The sequence below is a fragment of the Petromyzon marinus genome, chromosome 70 (genome assembly GCF_048934315.1).
Source record: "Petromyzon marinus isolate PM22_M1 ecotype Great Lakes invasive population chromosome 70, UKy_Petmar_22M1.pri1.0, whole genome shotgun sequence".
Lineage (NCBI taxonomy): Eukaryota > Metazoa > Chordata > Hyperoartia > Petromyzontiformes > Petromyzontidae > Petromyzon > Petromyzon marinus.
The window spans coordinates 3,846,798-3,860,124 of record NC_133736.1 but is presented as its reverse complement, the minus strand read 5'-3'; the positions used below and the strand labels follow the sequence as shown (position 1 = coordinate 3,860,124).

At 54.3% G+C, this 13,327-nt stretch overlaps 1 protein-coding gene across 4 annotated transcripts in view; it reads left to right on the top strand.

Moving 5' to 3' along the window:
- LOC116957168 (F-box-like/WD repeat-containing protein TBL1XR1) overlaps positions 1 to 13,327 on the top strand; it is a 99,225-nt gene that overhangs the window by 56,920 nt on the left and 28,978 nt on the right. For 3 of the 4 annotated variants that reach the window (XM_076055199.1, XM_076055197.1, XM_076055196.1), the window contains 2 exons: positions 5,820 to 5,933; positions 8,155 to 8,300. In XM_076055199.1, the coding sequence (XP_075911314.1) occupies positions 5,876 to 5,933; positions 8,155 to 8,300 (204 nt within the window). In that variant the 5' untranslated portion in view covers positions 5,820 to 5,875. Of the gene's footprint in view, positions 1 to 2,346; positions 2,406 to 5,819; positions 5,934 to 8,154; positions 8,301 to 13,327 lie in introns of those variants that run through there. The other variant, XM_076055198.1, reaches the window with a different exon arrangement.

Sequence of the window (13,327 nt, the reverse complement as noted above, 5' to 3'; positions counted from 1 at the left end):
ACCGGTCCTGGACCTCCCCTAGGTCGCTGTGTAAACATCGCCACTGGGGAGACAAAGGCGGCCGGGCATGGTTCCAGCCACACCACCCCCTCGTGTGCCGTTCCGGCCTTCATAGGTGCTGCTCGCTAACAGCACTTGCCCCAACAACCGGTTAGGCTATACGGGGGATCTTTGTTTTTTTTGGCTGTGTGTTGCGGGAGTTGTTGTTGGTGGCTGTGTGTGTTTTTGAGATGCCGCCTGCTTTGTGTTTGTGTTCTTCTCTGTGTGTGTGTATATATTCTCTGTGTGTGTGTAATTCTGTGTTGTTATTCGTGTGGAGCGGTGGTGCAGCGGTGGTGCAGCGGTGGTGCAGCGGTGGTGCAGCGGTGAGCCACTTTACCGGCCTTCATAGGTGCTTGCCAACAGTCTCTTAACGCTACACGGGGGGGGGGGGGGAGCTTTGTATTTGTAACTTACGTGCGTGACACAGTATGTGTGCGAGCGCTTGTATGTGTGCCTGTGGTATATATATGTGTGTGTGTGACGCAGTGTGTGATGTGTGCGTATTGTACGCGTGTGTGGTGACGCATTGTGTGTGTGTTAGCCACCGGACCCCCTCGTGTTGTGACGTGCCGGCCTCCGTAGGTGATAACGCCACTTTCCCCAACTGGCGATTAGAGGCTACACGGGGGATCCTTTGTCTTTGGGGCGCTCTGTAAATGACGCAGTGTGTGGATGTGTGGTGAGGAGAGCCCCCTGGCGTAGCGGTTACGGCGCTGCGCTGTGAACCCGGCGACCCGGGTTCGATTCCTGCTCACGGCCAACATCGGTGACGATTATCTGAACCGCTCCCTTTGGCCTCCCCTAGGTCGACTCAGCCTCCAATGAGTACCTGGTGCGGTGTGTAGTGAACATCGCCACTGGGGGGGGGGGGGAGACAAAGGCGGTCGGGCGTGGTGTTGGCCGCCCGACGCCCCCTCGTGTGCCACAGCGCCGGTAGCCTTAATAGGTGCTCGCTAACATCACTTGCCCCGGACAATCTGTTAAGGCTACACGGGGAGGGAGGGGAGGGGGGGGCCATCTTTGTCTTTGTTGCTAAGCAACCTCATGGCCTCCTTCCCACGCGATGATGATTTTGGCGGCTGAGTGGACGAGCGGTCATCTCGCCCGCTCGCGCGCACGGGCAGCACAAAGACAAAGGTCCCCCGTGTAGCTTTAGCAGGCTGTTTGGGGGGGCAAGCGCTGTTGCCGGGCGTAGCGGCAGGCACCACCTGTAAACGCCGGCGCTGTGGCACGCGATGTTTGCTACACAGCGCGCCAGGTACTCGTTTGAGGCCGAGTCGACCTAGGGGAGGCCCAGAACCGGTTCAGGATAATCGTCACCGGTGGTGTTGGCCGTGAGCGGGAATCGAACCCGGGGTCGCCTGCTTCGTAGCGCAGCGCGCTGACCGCTGCAATTACCGCTGCACACGCACATGCACTCATGCACGTACGCGGACGCGGACGCACGCACAGCCAACGTTTTATTATTCACACGCAACACCTGCACATCATCGTCAGCCGTGGCCAATCCACACTGCTGGACGAAGGCCCTCCCCTAGTCGGCGTCTCTCACGATCCTCATCGTTATCAGCCGCAGATGGTGGAGGAGGATGATGGGGAAGGGGATGATGAGGAGGAGGATGATGAAGAGGATGATGAGGGTGATGATGATGAAGAGGAGGATGATGAGGAAGAGGATGATGAGGAGGATGATGAGGAGGAAGAGGATGATGAGGAGGAGGATGATGAGGAGGATGATGAGGAGGATGATGATGAGGAGGATGATGATGAGGAGGATGATGATGAGGAGGATGATGATGAGGAGGAGGATGATGAGGAGGATGATGAGGATGAGGAGGAGGAGGATGAGGAGGAGGATGAGGAGGAGGATGATGAGGATGATGAGGATGAAGAGGATGATGAGGATGATGAGGATGAAGAGGATGAGGAGGATGAAGAGGAGGATGAGGAGGAGGATGATGAGGATGAAGAGGATGATGATGAGGAGGAGAGGGTGGTGAGGAAAGCCGGGGGATATGAGAGGGGTGGAGGAGGATGAACAGGAGGAGGGAGATACTGCAGGAGGAGACGGGAAGCTGAGGGAGGGGGAGGAGGAGGGAGGGGGTGGAGGAGGAGGGAGGGGGGTGGAGGAGGGGGTGGAGGAGGGAGGGGGTGGAGGGGGAGGAGGAGTGGAGGAGGAGGAGGGAGGGGGAGGAGGAGGGAGGGAGGGAGGGGGGGTGGAGGGGGAGGGAGGGGGTGTGGAGGCTATTTTGGGTGGAGCGGTGAGAGAAGAGGCACGGAGGAGGGTACAGAAAACCAGGCGCACGGAACTGGCGAGAGGACGAGCGCGCAATGGGGGAGGCTACGGCGGTGCTGATGAGCCGGTAATGCTGGTCCCTGAAGAACGTGTTTGGCTTGCTAACGACACACATCTCGTCCCCGTGTCTCCCCGTCCCCGTGTCTCCCTGTCCCCGTGTCTCCCTGTCCCCGTGTCTCACTGTCTCCCCGTGTCTCCCTGTCCCCGTGTCTCCCCGTCCCCGTGTCTCACTGTCTCCCCGTGTCTCCCTGTCCCCGTGTCTCCCCGTGTCTTCCCGTGTCTCCCCGTGTCTCCCTGTCCCCGTGTCTCCCTGTCCCCCCGTGTCTCCCCGTCCCCGTGTCTCACTGTATCCCTGTCCCCGTGTCTCCCCGTCCCCGTGTCTCCCTGTCCCCGTGTCTCCCTGTCCCCGTGTCTCCCTGTCCCCGTGTCTCCCTGTCTCCCCGTGTCTCCCTGTCCCCGTGTCTCCCTGTCTCCCCGTGTCTCCCTGTCCCCGTGTCTCCCTGTCTCCCTGTCCCCGTGTCTCCCCGTCCCCGTGTCTCCCCGTCTCCGTGTCTCCCCGTGTCTCCCCGTGTCTCCCTGTCCCCGTGTCTCCCTGTCCCCGTGTCTCCCTGTCCCCGTGTCTCCCTGTCTCCCCGTGTCTCCCTGTCTCCCCGTGTCTCCCCGTGTCTCCCCGTCCCCGTGTCTCCCCGTCCCCGTGTCTCCCCGTCTCCGTGTCTCCCCGTGTCTCCCCGTGTCTCCCTGTCCCCGTGTCTCCCTGTCCCCGTGTCTCCCTGTCCCCGTGTCTCACTGTCTCCCTGTCCCCGTGTCTCACTGTCTCCCTGTCCCCGTGTCTCACTGTCTCCCTGTCCCCGTGTCTCACTGTCTCCCTGTCCCCGTGTCTCACTGTCCCCGTGTCTCACTGTCCCCGTGTCTCCCTGTCCCCGTGTCTCCCTGTCCCCGTGTCTCCCTGTCCCCGTGTCTCCCTGTCCCCGTGTCTCACTGTCTCCCTGTCCCCGTGTCTCACTGTCTCCCTGTCCCCGTGTCTCACTGTCTCCCTGTCCCCGTGTCTCACTGTCCCCGTGTCTCCCTGTCCCCGTGTCTCCCTGTCCCCGTGTCTCCCTGTCCCCGTGTCTCCCTGTCCCCGTGTCTCCCTGTCCCCGTGTCTCCTTGTCCCCGTGTCTCCCTGTCCCCATGTCTCCCTGTCCCCGTGTCTTACTGTCTCCCTGTCCCACTGTCTCCCTGTCCCCGTGTCTCCCTGTCCACGTGTCTCCCCGTCCACGTGTCTCCCCGTCCCCGTGTCTCCCCGTCCCCGTGTCTCCCCGTCCCCGTGTCTCCCCGTCCCCGTGTCTCCTGTCCAGCTGTCTACTGTTGTCCCCGCACCTCCGATTAGCACATGTAGCTACGTATGGTGTGAAATAATTTCAACATACACATAGCACGGTTGGCTACGTACGGTGCGAAAGAAGTTCAACAAATACACGTGCCTTCAACTCACTTGGGAAATGCTCAGCAAGCATTGCCACCCACACCACCCCATGGCAGGACCCTCTTGAAAGAGAGTCTTGAGACTGTGAGGCATTCCTGAGTAAACACGCGTGGTGGTGATGATGATGATGGTGGTGATTATGGTGGTGGTGGTGATGGTGGTGATTATGGTGGTGGTGACCATACCTGGTGCGGTGTGTAAACATCGCCACTGGGCAGACAAAGGCTGCCGGACGTGGTGCTGGCCACCCACAACCCCCTCTTCTTGTGTCATGCCTGGCTTCGTAGGCGCTTGCTAACAGCAATTGCCCCAACAGTCTGTTCAGGCTATACGGGGGATCTTTGTCTTTGTGATGTGGTGGGGAGTGGTGGTGTAGCTGTTAGCGCGCTGCGCTACGAACCGGGCCACCCAGGTTCGATTCCTGCTCACGGCCAACGCCAGTGATGATTATCTGAACCGGTCCTGGGCCTCCCCTAGGTCGAATCAGGTCTCAAATTATTACCTGGTGTGGTGTGTAGTAAACATCGTCACTGGGGAGATGAAGGTGGCCGGGCGTAGTGCTGGCCACCCACCCCCTCGTGTACCGTTCTGGCCTTCATAGATTCTCGCTAACAGCACTTGCCCCAACGGTCTGCTAAGACTATACGGGGGATCTTTGGTGGTCGTGGTGGTGGTGGTGATGGAGAAGGCTCGTTAAGGACGCCGCTACTGGGCAGTTTGGAGGCAGTCGCCCTCCAACAACAGCGCAGGGCAGAGGAGCGACGCTCACAACAACGAGCCGAGCGCCGGGCGGATAAAACGCAGCGAGTTTGGCGCAGTAGGGGGACACACAGCTGGCGCATCTGCCAGTCATCTCAGTCGGTCAACCCATGGCACCTGGGTCTGTCCTGTCGCCTGTCAGCGAGACTTCGACACTTCACGTGGCCTCGGGAGTTCACCTGGCCTGGCACAGGCGCGCCGTGGCGACGTCACCGCCGCTTATTGGCGAATGGCGGCTGTTGTTGTTGTTGGTGATGATGACTTTGGGAGTGTAATTATGTTGATTTGAAGCTTTCGTGACTGCAGGAATCCACACTCTCTGGTTCTCTCGGCAAAGTCATCACGTAGGTAGAAGCAGAATAATGGCGACGATCGCTCGTGTTGCGATCGAAAGGTCGTGATTTATTATTTTATCTACCTACGTGACTTTACCGAAAGAACCGAAGATTATAGTGATTGTGATGGTGGTGGTGATCCTGGTTGTTGTGGTTCTGATATTAGTGGTGGTGGTGGTGGTTGGTGGTCGTTGTAGCGATGAGAAGGTAAGAGCAGCAATTTGAAGGACCCGTGTAGGCTGCGTCACGAGGGAAGACATAAAGCCAGATGGTGGTGGTTGTGGTGGTGGCGGTGGTGATGATGATGGTGGTTGTGGTGATGGTGGTGGTTGTGGTGGTGGTGGTGGTGATGATGATGGTGGTTGTGGTGATGATGATGATGGTGGTTATGGTGATGATGGTGGTTGTGGTGATGATGGTGGTTGTGGTGATGATGGTGGTGGTTGTGGTGGTGGCGGTGGTGATGATGATGGTGGTTGTGGTGATGGTGGTGATGATGATGGTGGTTGTGGTGATGATGGTGGTTGTGGTGATGATGATGGTGGTTGTGGTGATGATGGTGGTTATGGTGATTACAGTGGTGTTTGTGGTGATTCTGGTGGTGGTTATGGTGATTCTGCTGGTGGTTATGGTGGGTCTGATGATGATGATGGTGGTTGTGATGATGATGATGGTGGTTGTGACGATAATGATGGTGGTGGTGGTTGTGGTGGTGGTGGCAAGTTGCGGCCCACGCTGAGAAAACCCTTAACAGGGGGGGAAGGAAGCGACGGCACTGACCTTCATGGTGGTGGCCACCCCCACCCCCCCCACGTCGTGCGCCGTGCCGGCCTTCGTAGGCGCTGCTGCTCGCTAGCGGCACCTGCCCCAAATGGTCCTGTCAAAGGCTACGCGTGGGTGTCTGTGTCTTCGTGTGTTGCAGGGTGCCTGTGGCTGCCCCCAGGGCTCCCCATGCGTAGGTAGGGCGGGGTGGGGAAAATGAGCATCAGCAGCGATGAAGTGAATTTCCTGGTCTACCGCTACCTGCAGGAGTCAGGTCTGTGTCTTTCGCGCGCACGCAACCGCACAACCATATCCGCATCGCACACACACACACCCACACACCCGCACACAACCGCACAACCATATCCGCATCGCACACACACACACCCGCACACAACCGCACAACCATATCCGCATCGCACACACACACACCCGCACACAACCGCACAACCATATCCGCATCGCACACACACACACACGCACACAACCGCACAACCATATCCGCATCGCACACACACACACCCGCACGCAACCGCACAACCATATCCGCATCGCACACACACACCCGCACGCAACCGCACAACCATATCCGCGTCGCACACACACACACCCGCACGCAACCGCACAACCATATCCGCATCGCACACACACACACACCCGCACACAACCGCGAATCGCACCCGTGCGCATACACGCGCACACAACTACTCGCACACACGAGGCCACAAAGATAACGAAGACAAAGATCCCCCGCTTAGCCTCAACAGACTGTAGGGGCAAGTGCTGTTAGCGAAGCACCTGTGAAGGCCGGTACACGAGGGGGTGGGTGGCCAGCACCACGCCCGACCGCCTTGGTCTCCCCAGTGGCGATGTTTACACACCGCACCAGGTACTCATTTGAGGCTGAGTCGACCTAGGGGATGCCCGGGACGGGTTCAGATGACCCCCGTCACTGGTGTTGGCCGTGAGCGGGAATCGAACACCGGGTCACCAGGTTCATAGCGCAGCGTAGCGCTAACCGCTATGCTACCGCTCCCCACAAACACACACACACCTACAGACACACACACACCTACGGACACACACACGCACCCCTATAGACACACACGCACACCTACAGACACACACACCTACGGACACACACACGCACCCCTATAGACACACACACGCACACCTACAGACACTATCGCTCCCCACAACGAGACCACACAGCCATTGCCACACACACACCCGCACACAACTACGCAATCTCACCCGTGCACATACACGCGCACACAGCTACAATCGCAATCAAGCACACACAACCACACTCGCACACAGCCACAACCTTACACCCATGCACACACAAACTACACCTGCGTGCGCGCACACCCGCATGCAGACGCACAGCTGTAATCCGCACACACAACGACACAACCACACAACCACACCCTGCACACAGCCACACCTGCGCACACACACAATCAATGCTTAGTGTATAGTGTCATGTATTGTGTAGTGTGTGTATTTACAATTTATTTCACACCGTACATAGCCAACCGTGCTTAACGTAGGTGCGGGGGCGGGGGATGGAAAAATAAACTAAACACGAAAATACGTTCTGAAGAAAGGAGTTTTCAATCTAGTATAACGGTGTAGTGTATAGTGTAATATGTAGTGTATAGTGTTGTGTATATTAGTGTGTAGTGTATTGTATTGTACAGTGTAGTGTGTAGCGTAGTATTTAGTGTATAGTTTAATGTGTATTGTAGTGTATATTGTAGTTTGTAGCCTAGTATTACTAGTGTAGTGTAGAGTGTCGTCTGTATTGTAGTGTAGTGTGTAGCCTAGTATTACTAGTGTAGTGTATAGTGTATTGTAGTGTGAGTGGTGTATAGTGTAGTGTATAGTGTCGTGTGTATTGTAGTGTATAGTGTAGTGTGTAGCCTAGTATACTAGTGTATTGTATAGTGTAGTGTATAGTAGTGTAGTGTATAGTGTAGTGTATTATTGTAGTGTATAGTGTAGTGTATGGTGTAATATTGCAGTGTATAGTGTAGTGTGTAGCCTAATATACTAGTGTAGTGTATAGTAGTGTAGTGTATTATTGTAGTGTATAGTGTAGTGTATGGTGTAATATTGCAGTGTATAGTGTAGTGTGTAGCCTAATATACTAGTGTAGTGTATAGTGTAGTGTATAGTAGTGCAGTGTAATATTGTAGTGTATAGTGTAGTGTATGGTGTAATTTTGCAGTGTGTAGTGTAGTGTGTAGCCTAGTATACTAGTGTAGTGTATAGTGTGTATTGCAGTGTATAGTGTAGTGTACGCATGTCCAACTTCTTTCTCGCCGTACCGAGCCAACCGTGCTAACCGCCCCTCCCCACCGCCACCGCCACCGCCCCTCCCTCCCTCCCTCCCTCCCTCCCTCCCTCCCTCCCTCCCTCCCTCCCTCCCTCCCTCCCTCCCTCCCTCCCTCCCTCCCTCCCTCCCTCCCTCCCTCCCTCCCTCCCCCCAGGCTTCTCCCACTCGGCGTTCACGTTCGGCATCGAGAGCCACATCAGCCAGTCGACGATCAACGGTGCGCTGGTGCCGCCCGCCGCCCTCATCTCCATCATCCAGAAGGGGCTGCAGTACGTGGAGGCGGAGATCTCCATCAACGAGGCGGGTGCCTGCGCCGACGCGACGATTCGCGGATTGATACTGCGCGGCGACACGCGCGGTTTTACCGCGTGATAAACACGGCTGTGCCCGGCTGGGCGGGTGCCGTTTCAGGCCGGCACTTGTGGCAAATGTTGGGAGGAGCGGTGGGTGGCCAGCACCACGCCCGCCCGGCCGGCCGGCCTTTGTCTCCCCCGGTGGCGATGTTTACGAACACAACACCACGCCGGGTGCTCGATTGAGGCCGAATCGACCTAGGGTGCGCACGGTGCACCGATGGGTACCGACTTAAGGCCGAGACGACCTAGGGGAGGCCCAGTTCCGTTTCGGTTTGACCGCCCAGATCCACTCAGTCCACTGTGGACTCACGATGGCTAGGAGATGTTAACTAACCTCGCCTGGTATACAGGAGGTCAATGCCTGCTATATATTTGGAATTTGGGTGTCTCTCTCATCATCATCATCACGGTGGCTAGGAGATGTTGACTACCTCGCCCGGTATACAGGAGGTCGTGGATTCGATTGCAACCCTAATGCCTGCTATATATTTGGAATTTGGGTGTCTCTCTCTCATGATCATCATCACGGTGGCTAGGAGATGTTGACTACCTCGCCAGGTATACAGGAGGTCGTGGATTCGATTGCAACCCTAATGCCTGCTATATATTTGGAATTTGGGTGTCTCTCTCATCATCATCACGGTGGCTAGGAGATGTTAACCACCTCGCCTGGTATACAGGAGGTCGTGGATTCGATTGCAACCCTAATGCCTGCTATATATTTGGAATTTGGGTGTCTCTCTCATCATCATCATCATCACGGTGGCTAGGAGATGTTGACTACCTCGCCTGGTATACAGGAGGTCGTGGATTCGATTGCAACCCTAATGCCTGCTATATATTTGGAATTTTGGTGTCTCTCTCATCATCATCATCACGGTGGCTAGGAGATGTTGACTACCTCGCTTGGTATACAGGAGGTCGTGGGTTCGAGTGCAACCCTAATGCCTGCTATATATTTGGAATTTGGGTGTCTCTCTCATCATCATCATCACGGTGGCTAGGAGATGTTGACTACCTCGCCTGGTATACAGGAGGTCGTGGATTCGATTGCAACCCTAATGTCTGCTATATATTTGAAATTTGGGTGTCTCTCTCATCATCATCACGGTGGCTAGGAGATGTTGACTACCTCGCCAGGTATACAGGAGGTCGTGGATTCGATTGCAACCCTAATGCCTGCTATATATTTGGAATTTGGGTGTCTCTCTCTCATTATCATCATCACGGTGGCTAGGAGATGTTGACTACCTCGCCAGGTATACAGGAGGTCGTGGGTTCGATTGCAACCCTAATGCCTGCTATATATTTGGAATTTGGGTGTCTCTCTCTCATCATCATCACGGTGGCTAGGAGATGTTAACCACCTCGCCTGGTACGCAGGAGGTCGTGGGTTCGAGTGCAACCCTAATGCCTGCTATATATTTGGAATTTGGGTGTCTCTCTCTCATCATCATCACGGTGGCTTGGAGATGTTGACTACCTCGCCTGGTATACAGGAGGTCGTGGATTCGATTGCAACCCTAATGCCAGCTATATATTTGGAATTTGGGTGTCTCTCTCATCATCATCACGGTGGCTAGGAGATGTTGACTACCTCGCCGGGTATACAGGAGGTCGTGGGTTCGATTGCAACCCTAATGCCTGCTGCTATATATTTGGAATTTGGGTGTCTCTCTCTCATCATCATCACGGTGGCTAGGAGATGTTAACCACCTCGCCTGGTACGCAGGAGGTCGTGGGTTCGATCCCGACTCTGACGGTGCCTGCTGCTGCTGTATATTTTGAGTCTGCGTCTCTCTCTCTCTGTGGTCGCGTGGATTTTTCTCCGGGTCCCCCGGTTGTTTCCCTTCCACGTTTGGAATCGAACACCACCTTGCGTTTAGCAGTATTTTGGCTGTTGCTATACATTTTCCACGCTATGATGATGATGATGATGATCGGCCGCCACTTGTGTTGAGCAGCCATCGTGTGCGATGGCCAGGTGGCTTCTGGGGAAAAAAAAAGAGATGAACGGCAGCTCAACGGGCGCTTTAATGGTTGGTTAAAATAAGAATGTGTTATCACAGTGTGTTTTTTGTTTGCATTTTGACTGCAAGTATTGTGGTGAATGCAGTAACATGAATCAAGGTAAAAAAAGGTTTCGGTTTTGTTGCCATAAAAAAAGGGGAAAACCCCCTATTATTACATTTTGGTACTGGCAAAGGGGAGGTCCTAATGATGTAAAATAAGAATCGTTTATGGGTACGAACATTTTCTTTTAGACTTTGCATGTAGCCGCACGTGGTGTGTGCAGTGTCCCAGCGCCCTCTGCTGTGCTAAGTGACAGCTGCAGCAGCAGCAGCATCAGTATGAAAATGGGACCTTCTTGCCAGTATCAAAGTGTGAAAATATAAGAATAGTCTTCTTTGGTTCTTTCGGTAAAGTCACATAGAATGAGAATAAAATAATAAATTGATAAAATAAAATAACACAATAATATTCTCACGAACGTTTCGGCCACAACACAAGCGGCCTTCATCAGGTGAAGGGGGCGAGACTGTCTGTGTTGTGGCCGAAAAACGATTTTTGTCATTTTATTTTTTACCTACTACGTGACTTTACCGAATAGAACCCAAAGAGGATGGATCCTTGCAGTCACGAAAGCTTCAAATCTCGAAAAATAAAATAAATCACGACTTTCCGATTGCAGCACAAGCAATCATCATCATCATCATCAGGTGGGGAAGAAAAAAAACCACAGCAATAATTTTGTGTTGCCGACAGGAGGCTGTATAGTTGAGAGAAAGGGGGGGGGGTGGGGGGAGGAGCAATGGAAAGGGGTAGGTGGGGGAGCGTTTCGTGGACGCTAGCTAGGAGAGTGTGTGCGGGGCTGCAGCAACAATGCCAATGAAACACATTCTCCTGCGGGAGGGAGCTGGCGGTAGTTCGGAACGTTGGGGCTTGCTCGGTCAATGGCCAGGGTCAACAAGGGCGGCACCACCACGTGGTGGTGGTGCATTCCGCCAACATGCCCGACTGTGAGGGCGGGCACAAGCCGGCGTGAGTAGGTTAAACGTTGAGTTTTATAAGGGGGGGCACCACGGGGTGACCAGCCCCTCCCTCCCCACCCAGCCCCTCCCCACCCTCCCCTCTCCACCCAGCCCCCACCCCTCCCATTTTTGGATGCAGGACGGGCGGACGGACGGACACAATAATCCACTGTGGGCTGGTGGTGTAACCAAGAGGTTCCTACCAGTAAAAGTACATGCCAAAGCATCTGCCAAAGCAGTAGCAATGCCAAACGCTGGGGATGCAGTTGACTCGGCAAAAATAGACCAGTGCCCGGCAAATGTGATGGAACAACCAGAAACGGTGTTAAGGTTTTACCTGGTCAATAACATCCTTCCAGTGATTGCTGGTATGGATTCCTGCAACAACGAAAGCTTCAAATCAAGATTTAACACCAATTTTATTGCCAATAAGCGTATAAAACCCTTGACTCGAAGCTTTCGTGACTGCAGGAATTCATATTCTTTGGGTCTGTCATCAGGAAGACGGTGACGATCGCTCGTGTTGCGATCGAAACGTTGTTGTTGTTGTTGTCATTTTTGTTCGTTATTTTCTTCGAACCTATCTACGTGACTTTACCGAAAGACCCAAAGAACACGTGTGGAACCTATTATTTTTTTATTTATTATTTATCATTCTTATTGTTGCTCAGCTACAGTGGTGAATTTTACAGGGTTGTCCAGATGTCTAGTGACCCCGCCCCCTCTCAACCCCTTGTTTAATTCTCTAAAACTTAAGGTTTCATTTAGAACAGAAATGAGTGTGTGGAATTGCCACTTGGTTAGCCGAAGTCGGCCGGGCGGACGTGGTGCTAGCCCCACCAACCCCTTCCTCGTGTGCCACTGTGCCGGCCCTTCATAGGCTGCTGCTGCTGCTTGCTACTAACAGCACTTGCCCCAACAGGCTGTCAAGGCTACTCTGTGTCTTTGTGTGTATTTGTGCATGTGCGTATATGTCTGTGTGTGTGTGTATATCTGTGCGTATATGAACCTCATAGCGGGGGCGGTAGTTTAGCGGTTAGCGCTACGCTGCGCTATGAACCCGGCGCCCCGGGGTTCGATTCCCGCTCACGGCCAACACCGGTGACGATTATCTGAACCGGTCCCGGGCCTCCCCTAGGTCGAGTCGGCCTCAAATGAGTACCTGGTGCGGTGGATAAAAACATCGCCACTGGGGAGGCTAAGGCGGTCGGGCGTGGTGCCGGCCACCCACCCCCTCGTGTGCCGTTCCGGCCTTCATAGGTGCTGCTCGCTAACAGCACTTGCCCCTACAGTCTGTTAAGGCTATATTGGGGATCTTTGTGTATAGGTGCTGCTGCTACTCGCTAACAGCACTTGCCCCTACAGCCTGTTAGAGGCTACACGGGGGATCTTTGTCTGTGTATAGGTGCTGCTGCTACTCGCTAACAGCACTTGCCCCTACAGCCTGTTAGAGGCTACACGGGTGATGTGTCTTTGTGTATATCTGTGCATGTGCGTGTATGTCTGTGTGTGTGTGTGTATATATATCTGAACCTTATAGCGGGCGGGGTCCCGAATAAACGAGAGTCAAAATCGTAGTTAATTAATTTTTGGCGACTCCGTCCCACCGCACGCGGATCGTTCTGCGTTGTCGTGTCGTGCAAACGCAGCAGCGCGGACGAATGCGCAGAAGAAACAAAACTTTGAATGAGCGTATCGTGTGGAGCTCCACGAGAGGAATAGATTTGCCGTGCCGTTCGCCTTCAACAGGCATAAAATGACTTGGCAACGCAGTTTATGCGAGAGCCGTGGGGCTTATGGGACTCCCCCCCCCCCAGGGTCCCCGCCATAAGGTTAATATGTCTGTGCGTGTATATGTCTGTACTGTGTATATGCCTGCGTGTGTGTTTATCTGTGTGTGTATATATATGGGGAGCGATAGTGTAGCGGTTAGCGCTAC